The following is a 22,839-nucleotide window of genomic DNA, read 5'->3' on the forward strand; positions in this document are numbered from 1 at the left end:
AAGGTCGACCTCCTTAGAAATCCTTTCCATAATGTTGTCACACACTTAAAATATTAATCTCAGCCTGTCAGCGGCAAAACAAGCACTTTTGTGAAGGTAAATACAAGCTGCACAATTGTCCTATTAAAGGTGCCCTGCCATACAAAACTGTTTTTACTTGTATTTTTTGAAATATGTTAGGTCCGTATGTGTTTGTGTCATGTTTTGAATGTGAAAATGAACTGCTACCTCCTTTGTCAGCTCTTTCCACTGAAAGGAAATAAGCAGAGAAATCAGGCCAATTACAAAAGCTGGTCAGTCTGACATCATGTTGCCTGAGCTCATTACTATTCATGAGCTCGCCCAGTTGGGCTGGGTAAAGGATTCTGACAGCCAGTGTCTCATTGGCTAGCTGTTAGCCAATCAGATTCAAACAGCTTAGCTTGTTGAATATTAATGAGAACTGGCAGAAATCGAGCTGAGTCTTCCTGTAGGCTTTCTATACCACGCTAGAATGGCTTGAAACAAGGTAACCGAGGCATTTTTTCCACAAAATGTTACAGAAAATGTTACAGAGTCCATGGTAGAACTTCAGACATTACCACAAAGTAATGAAATATGTGTGGCAGGGCACCTTTAACTTACACTGTAGCTTGTTTCTCCGCTGCCGACTGCAGCGATCTCGCTTAATACTGGACCAATGTCAAAGACTTCCCGTCAGTCACTTAGACACATAAACATAGGAACATAGGGTCCAGGTTGTAAAAAAGGGTGGATACCCTTTAAGTAAAAGTACTAATACCACACTGTAAAAATACTCTGTTACTAGTAAAAGTGCTGCATTGAAAATGTTATATATATATATATATATATATACACTGTATATATGTTTTTTCTGTTTATATGATTTCAAGATTTCAACATGTTTCTACTTCAGTTGTGTTGTATTTCCACTAAATCTATGTACAAACATATATGTGTGTGTTTTATGCTTGTATACATATGTTTTCGTCTTTGTGAAGCACTTTGGAGCAAACTCTACTAAATAAATGAAACAAACTTAAACTTAATACCATTAAAGTTTCCGCCTATGTGTGCTTCTGTAGCTGTGTGTGTTTGTGTGTCATGTTGTGCTTGGGAGTGTGTCAACCTGCATGTTGCATGCTGCTGCACACACTATTTGTGTCTGCTTGTTGCATGCTAATGAGCACGTACCTGTCAAGTGATCGTGTGCAGGATGCTGCCTCAGGTCAGTGTTTGTTGCCAGAGGATGCCTTCCCGTGACTGTTCCTCCGCGCGCACACCTGTATGCTGTCCCCGCTCTCCGTCTGCAGCTTGACATTTGGTACGGTGAAGATAGAAGACACTGCAGGGCGAGAAGACGCAAGTGGGTTAAGAAACACGCAGGCTGACAGGAAGAAGAACATTTCCGAGTGAGTTGTTAAACGGGGGGAGGGAGACACTAAGGCAAAAAACATTGTTTTTTAATTTAAAGTTTTCGGGGCTATTATGCTGCCATTCTTATTTCAGACTAGTGCGGGGAAAAAAACATCCAATATACACATTTAGGTGTTGATTTGACTACACGTTGTCTATTTGCGCCTGTAAATTTATCCTGAATTCACCAAAGGTTAGCAGTAGTTACTGCTTCATTTGCATATACAGTATATAAAAAAAAACTTTTAATACAAAAAAGAATTGTCTTAATGTAGGTAATCATGTAGTAATTCATCTATTAGTTAAAATATTTTCCCTGTTCACCTGCAGTGTCTCCCCTTAAAGATAGAGATGGGTCAGGCGTTCAGGGACCCCTATTGGACGCAGCAGGGGTCCGTGCCCAGGTGACTGAGGATATGGATGACCATGAGAAGTGGATGACCAGGGTAGGTCATCCACTTCTCATGGTCATCCACTGCTCGCCTCTGTGCTTTTGGATTGCAAACCCCGTTGCTGAAAGAAGGCACGCAGTCAAACGTTTGTACTCTAATTAAATAGTTTCATTTTCCCTATGAGTGGACTATTGTTGGTGTTCTGGGAACACCCTGGATCCTGTGGAAACACGCATCAGTGTTTCATCGCTGCAGAAGAGAGAACGTTAAAGGTCCCATGACATGGTGGTCTTTGCATGCTTTGATATAGGCCTTAGTGGTCCCCTAATACTGTATCTGAAGTCTCTTTTATATGGGCCTTAGTGGTCCCCTAATACTGTATCTGAAGTCTCTTTTATATAGGCCTTAGTGGTCCCCTAATACTGTATCTGAAGTCTCTTTTATATAGACCTTAGTAGTCCCCTAATACTGTATCTGAAGTATCTTTTATATAGACCTTAGTGGTCCCCTAATACTGTATCTGAAGTCTCTTTTATATAGACCTTAGTGGTCCCCTAATACTGTATCTGAAGTCTCTTTTATATAGGCCTTAGTGATCCCCTAATACTGTATCTGAACTCTCTTTTATATAGGCCTTAGTGGTCCCCTAATATTATATCTGAAGTCTCTTTTATATGGGCCTTAGTGGTCCCCTAATACTGTATCTGAACTCTCTTTTATATAGGCCTTAGTGGTCCCATAATATTGTATCTGAAGTCTCTTTTATATAGGCCTTAGTGGTCCCCTAATACTGTATCTGAAGTCTCTTTTTTATAGACCTTAGTGGTCCCCTAATACTGTATCTGAAGTCTCTTTTATATAGACCTTAGTGGTCCCCTAATACTGTATCTGAAGTCTCTTTTTTATAGACCTTAGTGGTCCCCTAATACTGTATCTGAAGTCTCTTTTATATAGACCTTAGTGGTCCCCTAATACTGTATCTGAAGTCTCTTTTATATAGACCTTAGTGGTCCCCTAATATTGTATCTGAAGTATCTTTTATATAGGCCTTAGTGGTCCCCTAATACTGTATCTGAAGTCTCTTTTATATAGACCTTAGTGGTCCCCTAATACTGTATCTGAAGTCTCTTTTATATAAGCCTTAGTGGTCCCCTAATACTGTATCTGAAGTCTCTTTTATATAGACCTTAGTGGTCCCCTAATACTGTATCTGAAGTCTCTTTTATATAGACCTTAGTGGTCCCCTAATACTGTATCTGAAGTCTCTTTTATATAGGCCTTAGTGGTCCCCTAATACTGTATCTGAAGTCTCTTTTATATAGACCTTAGTGGTCCCCTAATACTGTATCTGAAGTCTCTTTTAAATAGACCTTAGTGGTCCCCTAATACTGTATCTGAAGTCTCTTTTATATAGACCTTAGTGGTCCCCTAATACAGTATCTGAAGTCTCTTTTAAATAGACCTTAGTGGTCCCCTAATACTGTATCTGAAGTGTCTTTCCTGAAATTCAGCCTTGGTGCAGAATTACAGCCACTAGAGCCAGTCCCACAATGAGCTTTCCTTAGGATGTGCAAGGTGGAGGGTGGGGGTGTGGCCTTGACCAAATGCCACTTTCCTCGTTTGAAAGCCATAATGTCTCTCTGTCATGGGTGGGCCAAATTCTCTGGACGGGCAAAGCAGAAAAAGGGGAGGTAACCTTGCTCCTTATGACCTCATAACGTAAAATAGTGCTAGACTTTAGAGCGAACCGATGACCGGATTCAGAAATTTTGAGTATCAAACGTTTCATTTCCTGCATTCTGGTGAATGATTCTGTAACAATTTGTGCCTTTTCTGCATGCAAATGTCTTCATTTATGTAATATTATTTGTATTATTAATGGATGAATCTGCCGTATTGTTCAGAACTTTCTGCAGATTGGGAAGATTACACCGTGTTTCGGGATAAATGTTTTTTTTTAGGAATTATGCAAACCTAACAAATATTTGCTTGCCACAGCATTTAAACTCTTTGACTTCATTACCCCAGCCAGTTTTGATCCCCCCCTCCCACTCCCCTGTAAATTACACCTATGGTCCAAACACTTTCTTCTCTTTCATTGCCTGATCCCTGTAAATCTGCGCGAGTCCAGAGAGAGTTTTTCATCCCAAGACCTTTGCTCTTACTTCTTGTACTGCCAGACACCAACACACTCTCACTGAAATCAAATTAAAAATGCCAACAATCCAATCCACACAGCTCCAGCAAACCTCAGGAGCTCTATTGTCTCAATAATTCTCTCATTGTCCCTAGTAATCTGTCTGGCTATTGTCCAGATTAATCCATAATACAGCTGACAAAAGAGTGCACAGCTGGCCATAAAAAACATAATGTTCATCCCCACGGGGGGGACATGAAACATTTGATTGAAAGGTTCATCAATTGTCTTGGCCGGTATATCTTCGGTGGTTACTGGGAGCACTGGGTGCAACTCTAGAGCAGCTTTACTGGGCTGTTCCCATTGGCCCCGGGGGTTTCATTGTTGGAAGAACATGGTTATCATGCTGCAGTGGTAGTCACATACTCACAGCTGGAGTAATTAGCCGGTTCGTTAGCTCACATTCATTATCTCACGGGATGGAAGAGAAACATACTCTGGTTTATTGGCATTTCTTTGAACTAATCGCAATCGTCTTGGGTGGCGCTAAGCGCGGGACGGAGCCACGGTGGCTCTGCAAAATAGCCTCGGGAAGGAACTTGTTTTGGTGGAACGTGTGTACGTTCCAAAGTTGTTTTAGTTGTGCAAAAGAAAACTCAGATTGGACAGAGAGTCTGGCTAGATGTCTGGATCCCCAAAGGGATAAGATGCAACATTTGATTGAAAGGTTCATCAACTGTCTTGGCCGGTATATCTTCGGTGGTTACTGGGAGCACTGGGTGCAACTCTAGAGCAGCAGTAAGCTTTGCTGGGCTGTTCCCATTGGCTCCGGGGGTTTCCTTGTTGGAAGAACATGGTTATCATGCTGCAGTGGTAGTCACATACTCACAGCTGGAGTAATTAGCCGGTTCGTTATCTCATATTCATTTTTTTTTTCATTTGCATAATGTTGACACATCTTTCCCCCCCACAAAACTGCGAGAGGCAGACGCTTGTTCATCCACGCTTGTCCTCATTTTATTAAACGGTTTTTAATTCACTCCCATTTTTCCCTCCGTGGCTCGGCTGCTTTGCCGGTGTCACATGTGCGTGCAGAAAAGAGAGAATCAGAGAAAGAGAGCGAGAGAGAGAGAAAGAGAGAGAGTGAGCAAGCATGACAAAATCTTGCTTCTCTCCCTCTCGTAGTGACCGCCGCTCTCTGATTCTTTTCAGACATGACAACCTGCTGGGTGCTGATAACAGGATTAATAATGCTGAAAATCCTAATCTGGAATTAAACATGGAATTCTTCATTAAAATTACCACCATGTCAGTGGCGGCGCACCAAGGTCTGCCGAGCAGCCTTTTCACCCCATTCATGAATAACAGCGGAAGGGATTGGTGATGGATGTATTTCTAGCCTGTCAAATAATATGGACATGTTACATCTGACGTACCTTCATTCAATTACCCAATTCTGTAGGATTAATTGAAATATAGTCTTGCGTTGCCAGACCTTCCTCCACAGCGCTCCGAAGGAGGGTCTGGCTAGTCCACACAGCATTCAGGGGTGAACAGAAAAACGTGCTCTGGTTTATTGCCATTTCTTTAAACTACTCACAATCGTCTTGGGCGGCGCTATGCGCCGGACGGAGCCACGGTGCATCCGCGAAATAGCCTCGGGAAGGAACTTGTTTACGTTCATAAGTAGTTTTAGTCATGCAACAGAAAACTCAGATTGGACAGATAGTCTAGCTAGCTGTCTGGATTTACCCTGCAGAGATCTGAGGAGCAGTTAACCATAGTCCTCACAAATCCACCGGAGGTTAGAACACCAACACAAAGAAAGAGGAAGGTGACGGATATCCGGCCGAAAAAAAGAGTAACATCCGGCGGAATTTCCGGCGGCACCAGAACTATCCCAGAAATGAAACAACGTCGATATAGACTACTTGAAATATAGCCTAGCTGTGAAGCTTTGGCTGAAGCCTCCGACACCCAAAATACACATGCAGCAGAATGTATACAAATCGTGCGGCTGGTACGGTGTTCTCAGAGCTGGGCTCTTATTTAAAGAGTGCCTCAGGGTGCTCAACATGATAGAAAATCAAACTGAGCATGTTGCTGCGGCCGGCAGGGGTCCAACTGGGCTTGGTGTCCCAACGGCATCCACATAATAACAGAGGCATTCTCTGCATGAGCAAAAACAAGCCCAGTTCGCAGCTTTACAGAGAGACGGAGCAGGAGGAGACTGGACTATGTGATCAACAGGAGCAGAGGGAACTCCAAAAAAGAACAACAGAGAGAGAGAGAGAGAGAGTCAAAGACAGAAAAAGAGAAACGGAGAGTCTCTGACTGTCAGGGTAACTATATCATTGCAAAATCGATTTTCTGCACATTCACAAGGACTATGGTTAACTGCTCCTCAGATCTCTGCAGGGTAAATCCAGACAGCTAGCTAGACTATCTGTCCAATCGGAGTTTTCTGTTGCACAACTAAAACTACTTTTGAACGTACACGTGTTTCACCAAAACAAGTTCCTTCCCGAGGCTATTTTGCAGAGGCACCGTGGCTCCGTCCGGCGCTTAGCGCCGCCCAAGACAATTGTGAGACATTGTGAGACTAACTGAGTTATAACTCACAAGGGTGCCAGTTCTGACAAAAATCCATCTTGTCAGGCTCTACGTTAATGCGTTTGTGTCTGGAACAGAATCAGCAGGCCAATCAGCATCCAGCAAGAGAGCTACAGGCAGCTTCAGGCGGAGTTAAGGTGAGTGCACTGGGCGAGTGTTCGTGCAAAACAACAATGGCAGCTCCCAGACTGGCGATATAATGGATCCCACCTGGTTTCTTGGCAAAACCCGGTCTACGAAGCAGCCCGATTGGTCGAGGTTAGGCCTTGACCTCGAGTAGTTAAGGTTAGCATCACTGATTGGTCAGCAGTGTTATATTATCGATTACTAGCTACTGTCAATTGAGAGTAAGTAGTAATATTACAATATTACCGTCTCTGAATTGTAATGTTTTCACTACTTTTGCATTACTTTTGAGTTACTGTGAGGAAATAACACTCAGACTTTTTTTTTTTTTCCTGTGTCGCAGTGTTGGTAAATTCTAAACAAAACGCGACCTAATTTCGGTTTATGCGTTACTGAGATTGTAACGCATATAATATTACAGAGATTTCAATAGTAATGCGTTATATCAATGCGTTACAGCTAAAAGGAAAACATTTTTGTAGTTGCGTTACTTTTGTAACGCGTTACTTCCAACACTGTTGGTCAGGGGATAGATCCTGAACAAACTGGGTTCCGTTACCTTGCGGGAGCATGGACGCCTGGCCAATCGTAGTGCCCGAATGCTACTGAAGGGCGGGTCTTGCCAATTACTGCAGTGGGTTCCATATAAATGCCCCAGAATGTGCTTATGAAAACCTGTGAACAGAGCTACAGTAACGGGTGTGCTGCGTTACGTACTGTCCTGCAGCTCACAGAGCCGTGGAGGAAGGTTGCTGAAGTATTCGTGGTTCAGCGCTGCCTGGGCCGACAGCCGGTTCTTTGGGAAGCACTGGATGAACCTGGAAGCCAACTCCTCGGCATGGTCCACGTAGCCCAACCTAACACACACAAACACACATTATCAGATACAGAAACATACATCCTGTGCAGAGATACGTGAACAGATAAACAGCCAGTGGACTATAACAGCACACAAGTCTACATATAGGCCTACTCCTTAGAGAGTAGATCAATTATAATCAAAAAAATTGATTTCATCCATTTAGAAGTGGAACTGGAGAAGGGATAAAGAATTAGAGTGGCAATTAGTTTTAAAAGCAGGTAAAATATAAGGACATGTTGATGGCAACAGAGAAAATTCACTCTAATCAACATGATCTAAAGAAGACAGCATGATTGTTGCTTTACGCAAAATTTGAGAAATTAATCTCTTTGTTTCACAGCACTAATTTTAGAGGTTTTAGAGGTTTTGACTGTATCGTTCAGTCTGTTTCTGTCTGTCTTTCACTGTGAGGCGGTGAAACCAGCAAATAAAAGAAAAAAAGCCATAAGCCTTTCAATAAACGAGTTCAGTTTCCTGAGTAAGTGAATTCTCTGTTGCCCCTTTTTTCACAATAGCCTCAGTATTAACACTGAATTTCAGGTGCTCATCAAAAAGGGTACCTCACTATCGTAGCTTTTATTTCACCCGAATTAAATCAAGTCACCGATCACACCATTCATTCATCCCTCTGAGAAAGAAACTCATTTCTTTCTCCAATTCACACGGCTGCTGACAACAAAAAAACAAGCCTCTTAATTATGCTGAAGGGTTGCTGACTGAAGAGGAAAAACCCTTTTTAGACACACACACACACACACACACACACACACACACACACACACACACCCACCTACCTTTCTCCTTTGAGTTTACCTTGCAGATGGCGACTGGGTCACCATGAGAAACAAAACTGATCATGAAAGCAGAAGCTCTATACGTGTGTGTGTATGTGTGTGTGTGTGTGTGTATGTTTGTGTTTGTGTATGCGTTCGTACTGGGAGTCACTGAACTCATGAACCAGCCCTAGCGTTGAAAATAAACGAAGAGCAGAAATTCAGCCAGTAATGAGGCATGCGCCGCATTAAATAAACATGGTGTTATTCGGCGCCGCTCGCAGTACTCAGAGTGTCTCTCATGTTCTGTGCTTCTTCTCATGGCTGGCTCCCTAGTCAAGCACTCTGACAGCCACTCCCATGGCTCTCAATGGGGATCTGAACCCGACTTATCAGCAGCGAGGCAGGCGCGGGGTTTAAATCTCTGTTCAACTCATCAACGCCACTCCGAGGCAGGGATGAAGTTAATGAAGTCCATCAGGGCCTTCTTCTCGCCTCTTTCTCATACAGCTGGAACATTCTGTGCAACTCCACTGCAGACTTTAAAGACTAACTGGTCTTTGTGTGTGAACTATACTGATGGAAAAAGGGCCTCCTGGATTACTGGTTCATTTAATGGGTTTTAAACAGCGCTGGAAGAAGGATTCAGATCCTTTACTGCAGTAAAAGTACTAATACCACACTGTGAAAATACTCGTTTAAAAGTAAAAGTCCTGCATTTAAAATACTACTTAAGTGAAAGTCTGCAAGTATCATCAGGAAAATGTAGTTAAAGTATTAAAGGTAAAGAACTCTCCTCCCATTGTAGAAAGTGTAAAGGATCCAACCAGTTGTGTGTTTAATGGTCTAATCATTTCAGCTGGACTTGTAGGCCGTTATATTGTTGGCTAGTTTACTTTAGAATAAAACATCAGATTTTATAAATTACACTACCAAGAGTCTGGGTCTGCTGAGGTTTCTTTCCAAGAGGGAGTTTTTCCTCGCCACTGTCGCAATAGCCATTTATAATGCTTGCTCTTGAGGGAATTAATTATAATTGTTGGGGCTTTGTAAATTGTAAATTATAGAGTGTGGTCTAGACCTACTCTATCTGTAAAGTATCTCGAGATAACTCTGTTATGATTTGATACTATAAATAAAATTGAATTGAACATGTGTTTTGTGTGAAGAAATCTTAACGTGTAAAGTAACTAGTAACTAAAGCTGTAACAGATGAATGTAGTGGAGTAAAAAGTACAATATTTCTCTCTGAAACGTAGCAGAGTAGAAGTAGAAAAGTGTCATGAAAAGAAAAGACTCAAGAAAAGTACCTCAACATTTGGACTCAAGTACACTACTGGAGTAAATGTACTTAGTTACATTCCACCACTGGTTTTAAAGGCCAATGCTGATACTGGACTAGTCAGAACTTCCTCCGTGGCGCTGTGGAGGAAGGTCTGGCAATGCGAGACTATGCTGCATCTTGTTTATGCCCAGTATACCAGAATGTTGATGAGGCGTGTTAGTTTAAACAGAGATTAGTTCTTCTACTGGAGATAAAAAAACACTTGTGTGCACGAAGATTGCTTTAGGCTCAAAACTCTGCTTAAAAAACAAAACATAGTGGTGTAAATGTAGCCTATATCCATACTGTAAAACCCCCCCCCAAAAAATAATCTTTAAAAAACGTGTACAGTGTCCAGTCCTTTCTGAGCTGCTGTTGTTACAGACATGTCTGAGCTAACTGCTAAGCTAACTGCGACTATAATGGACTTTACTGTATGTCAAGCTGTGACGTTTAACCTGCAAACGTCTCGGGCTTATGGCAATATAAAATAAACGATATATATAGAATTATTCAGGGTCAAACGTTACAAAGGTTTACTTTCAATTGTCCGGTTCGACAACTGAAAAAAATTCTACTTGCCCAAAGTACATTTTTCACTGGCCCCCATAAAAACAGTTTTTCCTCTCGGAAAAAAATAAATAATTAAAAAAACACCTCAAAGTATCAAAAAAGCACATTGAAAGCAAACTCTTCTAAAAGTATGAAAAACATTTTAAAAAAAAAGGTTAAAAGCCTCGTAAAAAAGCAATTTCTTTTCTAAAAACAACAACAACAAAAAAACAACTCTGAAACCGTCAAAAGCGGACCAAAATGTCGAATCGCCAAGCACCAACTCAATTCCTGATTGGCCGACAGCACATTCTACTCATCAACAAGCGCTCTCCGACAGGGCAAGAGAACGATGACATCATTTATGATACGACGATGCTCAAACGGGGCAAGTGGGTTGTTATATTTACTTGCTCGACGTGGCGTTTTAGTTGCCTCCGGGCCATCGGGCAACCCCTTCCGTTAAACCCTGTTAATCACTCTCCTATAACCTATGTGAGACTGCAGGGAGCCAGGATCCATTCAGCCTGAGAGGATTTGTTCTGGGAGATGGGTCAATCCTAAATGGGATGAAGTGAAGCTGGGTCCAGACTAGTTTAATGATAGCCAGACAGATTATTTTAAGAGGATGGAAGAATGAAGGGCTGCCGTCTATCCGGGAGTGGGCTTGTGAGATGGCTAGGGTGACAGCGTTTGAAAAGATGTCATGTAAACGGTTTGCCAGACTGCGGAGTCTTGAATGAAATGTATTTGGCACACACCTCATACTGGTTATGTTTAAAATTTGTGGATTGTAATTTGTTATGTGCAAAACACCCGGCGCTTTATTGATTTCATTATTGTATTTCGTCTCTCTTTATCATACTTTATTCAGTTCTTATTTCAAATATTTTTCTTGTTGTATACTTTCCCATATGCCTTTTTATTGTGCTCCCTCCTGAATTACCCTTTGGGGATACTTAAGCTATCTGTATCTTCAAAAAAAGATTGGATGTCTATAGTAGAAAATGGGGAAAGTAGCTGAACTTTCTGGAGGGCTCCTAAGAAGCTTTGTGCTGGGGAGGGTACGTGTATGATGGACTTATGGTGTTATCATTTAGACATATGCTTATTTGGTTTATAGTGTGTCTATTTTGTCATGATGCTGTTGTACGGTCTTGAATATTGTAGTTATAGTAGTGTCATCTTTTCTTGATTTTTGTATGGATGGGTCGTGTATTTTTTGTTACAATAATTAAGATAAAAAAAAATCACTATCCATATCTTGACATATGAAGTGTGCCACACAACATACATCTGGGCACTGGGCAAATTGAAAATAACCCGATGTGTCATCAGGATTATCTCAGCTTGGATTTATACACTAAACATTTTAACAAAGCGTTCATGTAGGTAGGGATGGGCTAAAGAAAAGGGACTGAAAGTCACTATATCTGTCTTGTGCGAGTCCACCAATTTCATGAAAATAAATCACTAAATGTAATCTTGCAAGAGAGTTTAATCTCAATGAGACTTTTAAAGAATATCTTTATATAAATCACCCCTAAACCTTCACCACTATTGGGGTAAAATAAATCCTCCAATAACTCAAATGACACCCCTAGATTTCATATTTTCTCTGCCTTGTAGTTTCTCTGCAGGTGGATGTGCGTAGGTGTGAAATCACCTGGATACGAGCATGTTGGCCTCTGAAAAGTGTTGAGGTATGCTAGGTGCACATTCCTTTGTGCTACAGCTGTCAGCTAGGCCCGAGTGAATAAGTGCACATCTGCAGCGCGATCGATCGTATCTCCTTAAACTAGCGGGCGGCTCCAGGTGACGGCACATCCACAGCGGAGAGACGCATTCCTTCTGCAGTGGTGCGCGGCGAGAGCACTTCCATGCTTCTATCAGAAGACTACACCGAGGCCCTGGGACAGGACACACTGTCCCCACAACACAGCAGAAAGGTGGCCAACCAGGCTCAAAGCAGCAAAACAGGGGCTGCTTTGGAACAAAGTCTGTGTGTCTTTTGTCTGAAGACATCCCCCCCGTGTCTGACTCATTTGATGATGAGGGTGTTGTGAGGGCAAACAGGCCTTAGCATGCAGCTGCCATAGTGGTCACATTCTGTATACAGTCGACAGAAATGGGTTATAGAAAGCTAATCAGTCCCTCCAGAAAAACGCGATTATGCGATCGCATAATTAAATGCATATGCCAAGGGAACGTTGTGAACATCATCGGAAAGCAGTCTGTTGGGGCAATCACCGTTTTTTCTCTTTTTCATCAAACCGCAATTTTTGCAAGTTCCTTCAATTTCATCGCATAAAATTGCATAAATATCCCGCATATTCCATCGCATTTTTTAAGAAAAAGTGCCGCATAATCAAGGATTTTTGCCCGCAATAATTACAAAAAAGCTATGCATTTTTCTGGAAGGACTGGCTAATATACAAATGTTAAAAGCTATAGTGCGCAACCAGGGTGCAATTTTCCGGTGGGGATGCGTGGGGTTTCCCCCCTTTCTGGTCTACATATCCCCGCTTCTGCTGAATTATTTGTATCCCCCCCACAAAGCGATCAATGCTACTTCCCCAATAGATCATATATCATAGTAGTATAGTATAGTATTTTAAACTAAGTAAAGCACTGTAATGTGAACAGTCCATAGTGCCATAGAACAATAAAATCAGCAGTTGCTGGCTGTATTTAGCCACTACAGAGCTCCAGGACCCCGGCTACCAGCGGCAGTTATTTAGCCACCCATAGGTGACTGTGAGCCGGCTACAGACACCGCCAGATGACGCTCTTTTCAGGGGCCGTGGTAGTGGAGTTTAGCCAGAAAAAGTGAGCGTCATGCAGCGATGACAGTTAAGTTTAGGCACCAAAATGACTAGTTAAAGCTGCCTTGTGTAAGAATTTCTCCCATCTAGCGGCGAAATTGTATATGACAACCAACTGAATATTACTTTTTAACCCCTCCCGTTCCAAGCGCGTTCTAACTCCAACGGTGGCCGTATTATTCCAAGAAGTACGACTTCGTCGGTGAGTGTTCCTTCCAGAGTAAAAATAGTTTTACGTTATTTTGGAACCATTTAATTGCTAACATCAGCTATCAGGTTCCCAGACATATGCAAGCTGATGTCTTGCTGATGTCTTGTCAATGGTACGACTACCATTTGAAGTCACTGTTCCATTATTAATTTGACTATTATCGCCACTTTTCATCATATCCCCAACCGGCCCGTCAGACACCGCCTACCAAGAGCCTGGGTCTGTCCAAGGTTTCTTCCCAAGAGGGAGTAGTTCCTCGCCACTGTCGCACTGAATTTACACAAATAAGCAGAATTACCTTTTGAGAAGAAAGCAGGCAACTTCGGCGTCCCTTTTTAAAATCCTTGCTCCTTATGAGTTCTTTCCATCATGGAAAAGCCACTCCAATATTAACTTTGGTCTTGTTGCTTTGCCTGTCGCGTTGTAGTTTTAATTCTCTTTTTAACTTCCTTGGCGACTCCGTTATCTTTTCCCCCTCTCTGGCATTCGTCACAGTGCCACTGGGTGTAAAAGCGCGAAAGCAGGAGGCTTGTCCCTCTTTGGCTAATGTATTTTAAAGATGGAGGCGCAACATGGCTGCCGCCATTCGAGTGACTCGCTCGTATGTATTTTGAATGATTCTAAATGGCAGATTCTACGCGTATGAGAAGACTTTGATTAGTTGGTGGAAGTAATTACACGTGAATGAGCACATATTTGTGGCATTTGGGTTTTTCAACTCCAAAAATTACACAATGGAGCTTTAAGTTTAGGAAAAAGATGGTGATTAAAACTCTCCCAAAAAAGTATTTTGTTTTCGCCCCAAAGTGAATTCCGCTCTCAGGCTTGAAAGCTCTGTGTTTTTTGTTGACACCACTTTGTGCTTTTTCATTTTGAGATTATTTTCCATTCAATATTGAAGTTGATGAATAAGTGTTTCGGCATGGCACTATATCCAAGGTGGTATTGGAAGGGGGATTTAATTTGTGCAGGTTTTGTTTTGTTGTGCATGATCAAACGCCCCCCACCCCCCTCTGCTTTTTTCACAAATTGCACCCTGTGCACAACTATTTCATATTAATGAACGCCCGTTACATTCAAGCCGTTGCCAAATGAGTTGCTACAAAGCAAATTAAGACTATCAGCTCCACACAACTCTCTCTGGATTTCTCAGTATGGCTACCTTTACAGAATGGTGTCATCCGGCGACTTTCGCGCGCGGAAACTCGAGCGATGTGTTTTACGTCACTGCTAAGAAAGAACAACGACGGCGCTCATTTTTGGAGACGAGGAAGACATAAAAAACTACAAGATGTTTACCTGTCCTGAAGGGTCCATTGTCTTTGAGATCCTCCGTGTCCTCTTTGATTAGACGGGATAAACGCTACTAGCAGCAGTGTGGAGAGGGGGTGGGGGTGGTGCCTGATCACCGAAGGCTTGTATCATGTGGATGCTCCGACAGTTTTGTTGTCATTACTTAGAATTCCTCATGTGGCAGACAGAAACTACGCACTATAGCTTTAATTTATAGCTGCATGGAGTCAATATATGTATCTAATCCAATGTATCAACACTTGATGCAGAAAGTATTCATGTATTTGATTGTGTCCTGGCTGCTCCAACCCGAAGAATACATCTCTTTTACGTTGTTAACTGACTATGGTTAAGGTTTTCTAGTCTCGCATTGCTAGACCTTTCTCCACAGCGCTGTGGACTTGGACAATGGACTGCTGTGGACGGGGGCAGCAGCTAAATGCATTTTACACACCTACAAAAATCTATATCAGTTTAAGTGGGCCCTATATTTAGTATATTTTCACCGCTTCATCTTGCTGTCACACAGCCCTTTCCTCCAGTTACATTAGTTTAAATTTTAGAAAGTTTGTGACCTGCACACCGCCCCAACTTCCGCGTGTTGCTCAGTGCTACATCGTCTCACTGCTGTGATTGGTTGGTCTACTGGTGTATTTAATTGCAGGTAGAGGTATTTTGACCGCAACGTCGAACTCGAAAATGAACTGAAGGGGTCCCAAACGTAGCGATGGCCAAATGAAGTTTGGTGAAGCATTTTCTGAGCCTACTGGATGGCGCTCTCGGTTTGAAGAAAAACACTCAAGGAATGGCAGCTCAGTGGGCTTTCAACCCTTTGTTTAACAAAATCCACTTAGATGAAATGGGTCTTTCTTTATGATCTTATCCAGTGTTGTGCAAATACTGTTGCTTATTCCTTTTTCATTTCCTCCCTGTTTAATGAAAAATAGCAGGTAGTCTCCGCGCAAATGATCACTTTAAACAATGCACAAAGAGCAGGAGAGGGTGCTTCACTTTATAATAACTCGGTTCATAGCTCTGGCCCGTCAGTTATGATAATAATTAGGAATTGCTAAACTATCATGGCTACGTCGCTAAAAATATGTTCGACTGGCGAGACAGCCGGCTTGTTTCCAGCCTGTAAACCTATGTTTAGCCATGTCACTATGTTCCAAGATCTCAGCAATGGAAAACACAACCCTGCATCGGATTCGGATTCATACAGGGATGGAGTTATGATGTGTAATTTGCGGTGTAATTCTTACTTTATAGATTACAGGCACGGATAGGATTATGGACGCAGATGGCCTATGTAATTATTATAAATCACTGGAAGAACACAGGTATTAGGAGTCCCGTGTGATGATTGCGGGGATGGATCCTCGCTGAAGCAGCTACACTTTGTGATTCCAGTTGATTAGACAGCTGGACATAAATAGCTCGCCTGGTGCTGCTTTAAAAAAAACTCCCCCTGAGGAAAAGAGACCAGCTCCCCTTTTGCCCTCCGTGGTCTCCCCTCCAGATGTACGCCTGGGGCAAACAGTGGCACACATCTGGGAGGAGCCCCGACGGTGCCTCCGTGACCTTTTCCTGCCATATGCATCTGATGTCCCAGAGCAGAATTACACACACATGCAGTATGCTACAGGAAGGGTGTAAGGTAGAGGAAGAGGAGTGTGTAAAGAGTGTGTGAGCTGCACTAACAGTGTGTTCTCTACCCATAAGAGTTTGGCTCTAAAGACAGGAATTGGGATAATAGCGTGTCAACACCCTATGACATAACACATAGACTTACTTACTCAGTGTTTTCCCTCGGTTTGTGGAGGACTAAGGTGCACGTATCTGTGTCTAAAATGTTGGAAAAGCTAGAGCACATAATCGATAAATAACACTCAAAAAGCTCAAAGAAAAAAAGTCCACTGGGGTCATTCGATCGGTGAAAAGTCTTTTAGTTTGTTTTGATGCTCACATTCATTCGGCTTGGGTGGGGCCCAAAACGGCTTGGGTGCTTCACCTAAACCCTTATAATGGCAGGGAAACACACACACACACACACACACACACACACACACACACACACACACACACACACACACACACACACACACACACACACACACACACACACACACACACAGTTCACTTACTTATTCCACGCTTGTCTCAGCTTCTTAGCGCTGTACACTGTGAAGCGGTCTGTAATGAGAAGACAAAAAAAACCAACAATATAGTCATCCAACTGAGACTTGACATCACATTAAAGTTACACACACGCTGAACTATTCTAAAACACTTTCAAACTAAGCTCCTAAATGCAGTGGCAGGCCAAGCTTAATCCCATTATAATGAAATGTTGCATTGGTTAATTGCAAACATTTAATGCCTTTTATAACATACTGTAAACTCTCAAATAGTTTTCAACACTGTTATCATTCACCCAGTACATTCTGTTGCTCATTTCTCCTAATCACTGTTAATCCACTCTCAATAAAACTCAAAATGTCCTGCAAAACATTTTTATATTGAAAGCCTTACATAGCTCAAAGAGCATATCCCTTCCATTCCTGCCAGGATTTAATTTAAAACATATGCAGGAAGAGACTGGAACTTCCTGCCACCTATAGTTTGGTAGACTCTGTGCTATAGGGGGTGGGGGGTGAAGTTTCAATATTGTTGCATTGTTCATTTGGTTGGGTTTGCGTTCACACCACACTCTATATTTACAAAGACCCAGCGATTCCAACAATTTCCCCCCCAAGAGCAAGCATTTGGTGCGACAGTGGCGAGAAAAATAACTTCCTTTAAACAGGCAGAAACCTCGGACAGACCCAGGCTATTGATGGGCGGCCATCTGTGGCTGCCGGCTGAGACACTGATGTATAGAAATATGATTTATAATAATTATAGCAGTTGGTATGATGACTAGAGCACCAAAAATAGTAAACAAATGTCCCACGGTGGAAACGGTCGCTGGTCTATTGGACAGAATGTCTGAGTGAAACCGGCCAACACTGATGATGATGTGTTGTCACACAGACGACAAGCAATGTGTGCTCAGAATAGGTCAGGGATCTAAAAAGTTATCCCTTAAATCAGGTTTAGGCTAAGGACCCCTTAACTGAAAGGGAGACGGAGCTGGGACCCCCTACTACATACAGTATATTGTATAAAACTGAGCTGCATATTAAACTGGTTGGATGGATGGATGGATATTCTCACAATATTTATACATCATGTTAAACATATGTGTGGAAGGCACAGGGAATGCTTAAACTACATCTGTGGATGGCTACCATAGTCGCTACATTACCTATAGTAAGCATCATCAATGTTGTGTAAGTTAAATGTATTTTTTTCACAAATAGGCAAATTTGTCTTTGTGAATACTAATGTAGGATTCATATTAATTAATTCATTAATTCACACCGCCCCAAACCAACCGGACTATCCATCCAAAACACCCCAGGGTTTAGTTATAATGGCCCAAACTGCTCAGGTGTAAAGGCAACCTAAGAATACTTTAACTAAATTTGCAGTATAGAATTAATGGGAGTTAAAGGGTAACTACAGTTGTTTTTCAACCTGGAACCTATTTGCCTATGTGACTGATGGGAACAACAATCTTTGAAATTGCTTGAGTATTAAGCGTGAACACTGTAACCGGCAGCCACAGACCAGGCTGCTATGTGACCCAATGGGGCAAGTGTGCATCGTCGATTTTCTGTTTTTGCCGCCGACAGGCTCAGGTTATTATTCTAAGTGACTGTCAACATTATGGAAAGGTTCGCTACAGAGATGGACCTTTTTAAAACCTCTTTAAGACCTTTCTGTTTAACCAGAAACAGCTCTGAGGTCGCTAGTGCTAAACCCACCAGACTCCATTAAAAAAAACAATACTTTTAGCATGTATAGAGCAAACATATTTTTACATGTAAATTGGTAAACTAGGTGTTTATTTCAACCAAAGCTAGAGTTGTGATTGTTTGAAAAGTGGAGGATGATCCAAAGCGGCTTTTCATAGTTTCTGTCGACTTTGAATGAAGTTTATTTGACAAACGCTAAAATTACTGTTTATTTACATGGAGTCTGGTGGCTTAAGCAAATGCAATTTCGCGGATTTGATTATGTTTAGATTGTTAAGATTGTTGTTCCCATCAATTAGAGACAAAAACTTAACAAATAGGGTCCAGGTTGAAACAAAAAAACAGTAGTTACCCTTTAACTGGTGAATGAAAACAGGTGTTTTTGCTAAAAGGTGAAACTCTGTGGTTAGTACGACACGAAGCTGTTGTACTGATGGAACGAGTGAGGTGGAAACGTATACTGAATTTACAATGTCTCAATTGGTGACTGGCCTTTACTTGTCTGTATGGGTATTTACGATAACTCGTACGATACAAAGCTTCTCTGAATGATTTGGATTTTGGAACCACTCTTCGTTTGACAACCAGTGTGCTTAAAGATCATGGCGAGAACTCACCACAGAGGCGTTTTACGTTAAAACCAATACATCCTGTTTCAATTTCAATTTCAACCTTACTTTAAAGGAATATGCCACCGTTTGTTGAAATAGGGCTTATCACGGTTTCCCCTAGCTGTAGATAGGTGGGCCAACGCATTTTTTGTGCATGCGTAGTGAATGGAATCCTATGTTGCCAGTTAGCATATTGTGAGTAACAGTGAGCCAACAAAAGACAAAAAAACAACCTAGTTACTTGCAATGAGACAAAAAATGCGTTGGCCCACCTATCTACAGCCAGGGTAGACCGTGATAAGAACTATTTCAACAAACGGTGGCGTATTCCTTTAACCTAAATAGTAGAGTCAAACAACAAACAAAATAACTGAGACAAAACTAGACTTAATAGATGGGGTTAAAAGATGTAGTTTCTACCAGCAGGAAGTCATGGCAGGAAAAGCTCAGGTGAAACTAATAACATGAACAATGTGTTGTTCAGTGTCTGAGAAGGCCATGAAGCGTGCCGGATCGCCTTAAAGAAATGTAGCCATAATTAATGTAATTAATTGCACATGTGCTTTTCCTGTTTGCCAAAGGTCTATAATTGGCTGTGTCAACCACACTTGCTGTAAGTATGACTATGGAACAAACCAGTTAAAATAGTTCGAATTTTACAGCAATGAGCGTTGCTTTGTAAATGACTTTCCCAGCTTAAGGAGTGGCTCCTATCGCTTCAGAAATGCTCTTGAGTAATACTCTATGAACTATGTACGTCTGCTCCAAAGCCAGACCACAAGAAATTGTTGTAATTTTGAGACTGAGTTATAATGTGAGACAGTCTCTTCACTGCTATGTTTGGGATGCTGCGAGTGTGTGAGGCTCTGCCCTGTTCTCCTAATCTCCGCCAAAAAACGCCATGTGGACACACAGTCAGGCTGGGCTGCCAATTGACCGGCTAGCACACGAGCTAGCCGGCCACCCAGCGAGGTAGTCCACCTCCCACACTGCCAGTCTAATCCTTCCAGCCAACTACCCAACTGCCTTTCAGCTTCAGCCTTCAGTCCGCCAGCCATAGCCCACAGTGGGTCCAGTCAGCCGGTGCAGTGCCAGGGCCGGTCTGAACTGGCCAAAGCGTCCCGGCTGCCAGAGGTGAAGGCTGCCAGCCCCAGTGGCCCAGAACAAACAGAGGGAAGGTGTGGAGGTGAGAGGAAGAGACAAGAGATGATGGGCATGGTTCCTAACAGTTACATGCAGGATATAGGATTGGACAAGACAGATATACTGTCAGATATACATTAGGTATATATTTTATTATTGGCTACCATTTTTAAAATGAATTATTTCCCTATCTGTTTATCTATCTATCTATCTATCTATCTATCTATCTATCTATCTATCTATCTATCTATCTATCTATCTTTTGTAGTTTTGGAGTGTTTTACTGTTTTTAAGGCACTGATGTAGACCATATGAATGGTTTGAGTGGATGGCTGTTTGTATGTTAGCATAGGCATAATTTACAGGAGGGATGGGGGGGGGGTTACAATCTTCCCAATAGTCAAAACTGGCCAGTGTAATTATTTACATAAATAAAGACATTTGCACCATAACGTGATGCAGAAAAGGACCAAATTGTTGCAGAAAAATTCCCCTGAAAGCAGAAAATGCAGTGTTTGATGTGTTCAAAATTTCAATTTGGCTCAAAAGTGGGAGACCTGAGTTCACCCGGCTGGATGGTGCTCCGTCATTTGTTTCAGTTGCGAAAACACAACCTTGAATGATCATTTAGGGAAACTCAATTTGCTGCTTCAGCAAAATAGGGACGATAAAGATTCAATTGACGGCTCGCTCGGGCAGCAGCGTAAGCCTGACCTGATATATCAGTACGACTGTAGAGTAGAGCAGAGGCGGAGAGCTAAAGCCACTCATGACTGGAAACCAGGAAGTGTCTGTGGAGCCTTTTCATAACAAAAGTGGCGCTTCAACTCTGAGGCCAAGCCACACCGTCTGAAATACAGACTGGACTGAGAGGTTTGGGATGGTAAATAATAGTGAAAATGTGTTGAATCATAAGCAGAGGAGTGATGCAGTCACTGTGTGCAGAAGACAGTGATGCAACACTGCCACCTGCTGCACACTGCAGCCACCGCACTAATCTATGATCTTATTATAAGTATAAGCATATTGAAATATTGCAAAGAACTCGTCAAGGAAATAAGTCACATATTTCCATTAATTGTAGCTTCATAGTGTATCCGGTTCCTTGAGTTAACAAGGGAGCTATCTAACATGTTGTACCCTGCCTGTAATTCAGTAACAGTTAGGTTGGCGGAGGGATGTGATGAGGAGATGATGAAGCACGTTCTGCACGAGTCTTGACTTGTCCTATATGCTTAAAAATGGACCAAGTTACACAGTTGAAGCTGTCTCCATGCTCTTACTCTATCCACGTCCCGAAATAACTTGTATGTAACGACGAGTTAATAGTTAACACTAACAATAACTTGCGTTACAATATTTTCACTTTCTTACTGAATTAATGCTATATATTTTTTACATGTATTACGGTAACTCCATAATGATAACTGGCTCTTTAACTAGAAAAAAGATCTTCAGACTAGGAGGCAGTTCACTGAGGAGTGATGGTTAAAGTCCGTGATTACAGAGACATGGTTGTTGTAGTATGCAGTGTCCTGATTGGTGGAAATTCTTGCAGGAAGAAAGGCCTGTTGTCAGGTAAAAATGTCACTGTCAAAGACGCTGAAGCGAAAGAGTTTACGTGGAAAGCCCAAGCTTTAACAATGAATGGACTGATAAGCAGGCTACGCATTCGTCATGTATGCCTCATTTGTCATTCACGTGCATATTAAGTAGCCACATGGGTTACACTTTACTTGAAGGTATCTACACAAGAGTGACACGACACTGTCATGAACGTGTCACAAACATTATGAACAAGTCATAAACGTTTATGACATAACGCTTCTTTTAAGTAAGTGTCATTCGGTTTTTGTCATGACAAGTTAGGGTTAGGGTTCATGTGTCATGACTGTGTCATGGCAGTGTCATGTGTTCATGACAGCGTCATGTCACTCTTATGTAGATACCTTCAAGTAAAGTGTTACCATTATTTGTAACACTTTATAGATATTGGTTTTGCTTTTGGTGTGTTGCTGCACACTTATTTCATTTTTTATAATTTGATTTTATTGTTATTTTTTTGTTCGAAATAAAAATAAAGAAATTGGAAAAAAATATTCACTTTGACAGGAACGTCCATCTGTTTTGTAACACTGACATTGGAACAAAATTTTTTTTCTTTTTCTGTGCCCACTATAGTCCGCTCCATCAGATGTCGATGCAAAAGAAGGTTCAAAGAAAAATCACTCCTTGAATAATAATTATCCATCAGAGTGCGTGGCACATTTTAAATCACTCTTAAAAGCTCTGAACAAAATGATGTAACCTTCACTGGCCCCTTGAATCTATTAAATTGTTTTGGGGAAGTGTTTCCTGGATTGAACTGACTTAAGTTTGGGGTGTCCTTGGGTACAAAAACCAACAGAAAACTTCAAGGCACTCTCTTTTTAAACTACTTACATGCCTTTATTGTAATGGAATAGACATGTGAGAGAGTGCCTTGGAGTTTTCTTTAGTTTTTTGAGCTTTGAATGTAGTTCGAAGTTGGGGATTCAAACCGTTGAAGTGCATCTTTATGCATACCAGGTCATAATTCCATTACATGTGGTGATCATGTTTTCATCCATCACATCATGGAACTATACCGACTTAAACCCCATGAGAAAGACGAGCTCTGATTATAAATATATAAATATCCCTCGCAATTTGCCTGTGTCAA

General features: G+C 41.7%; 1 protein-coding gene across 2 annotated transcripts in view; it reads right to left on the reverse strand.

Annotated features, from left to right (window-relative positions):
* cdk14 (cyclin dependent kinase 14) overlaps positions 1 to 22,839 on the reverse strand; it is a 261,388-nt gene that overhangs the window by 73,251 nt on the left and 165,298 nt on the right. For both annotated transcript variants that reach the window (XM_028580347.1, XM_028580348.1), the window contains 3 exons: positions 16,669 to 16,717; positions 7,402 to 7,541; positions 1,195 to 1,345 (listed from right to left, as the gene is read on the reverse strand). In XM_028580347.1, the coding sequence (XP_028436148.1) occupies positions 1,230 to 1,345; positions 7,402 to 7,541; positions 16,669 to 16,717 (305 nt within the window). In that variant the 3' untranslated portion in view covers positions 1,195 to 1,229. The remainder of the gene's footprint in view (positions 1 to 1,194; positions 1,346 to 7,401; positions 7,542 to 16,668; positions 16,718 to 22,839) is intronic.

Source organism: Perca flavescens, chromosome 6, assembly GCF_004354835.1.
Source record: "Perca flavescens isolate YP-PL-M2 chromosome 6, PFLA_1.0, whole genome shotgun sequence".
NCBI classification, from domain to species: domain Eukaryota; kingdom Metazoa; phylum Chordata; class Actinopteri; order Perciformes; family Percidae; genus Perca; species Perca flavescens.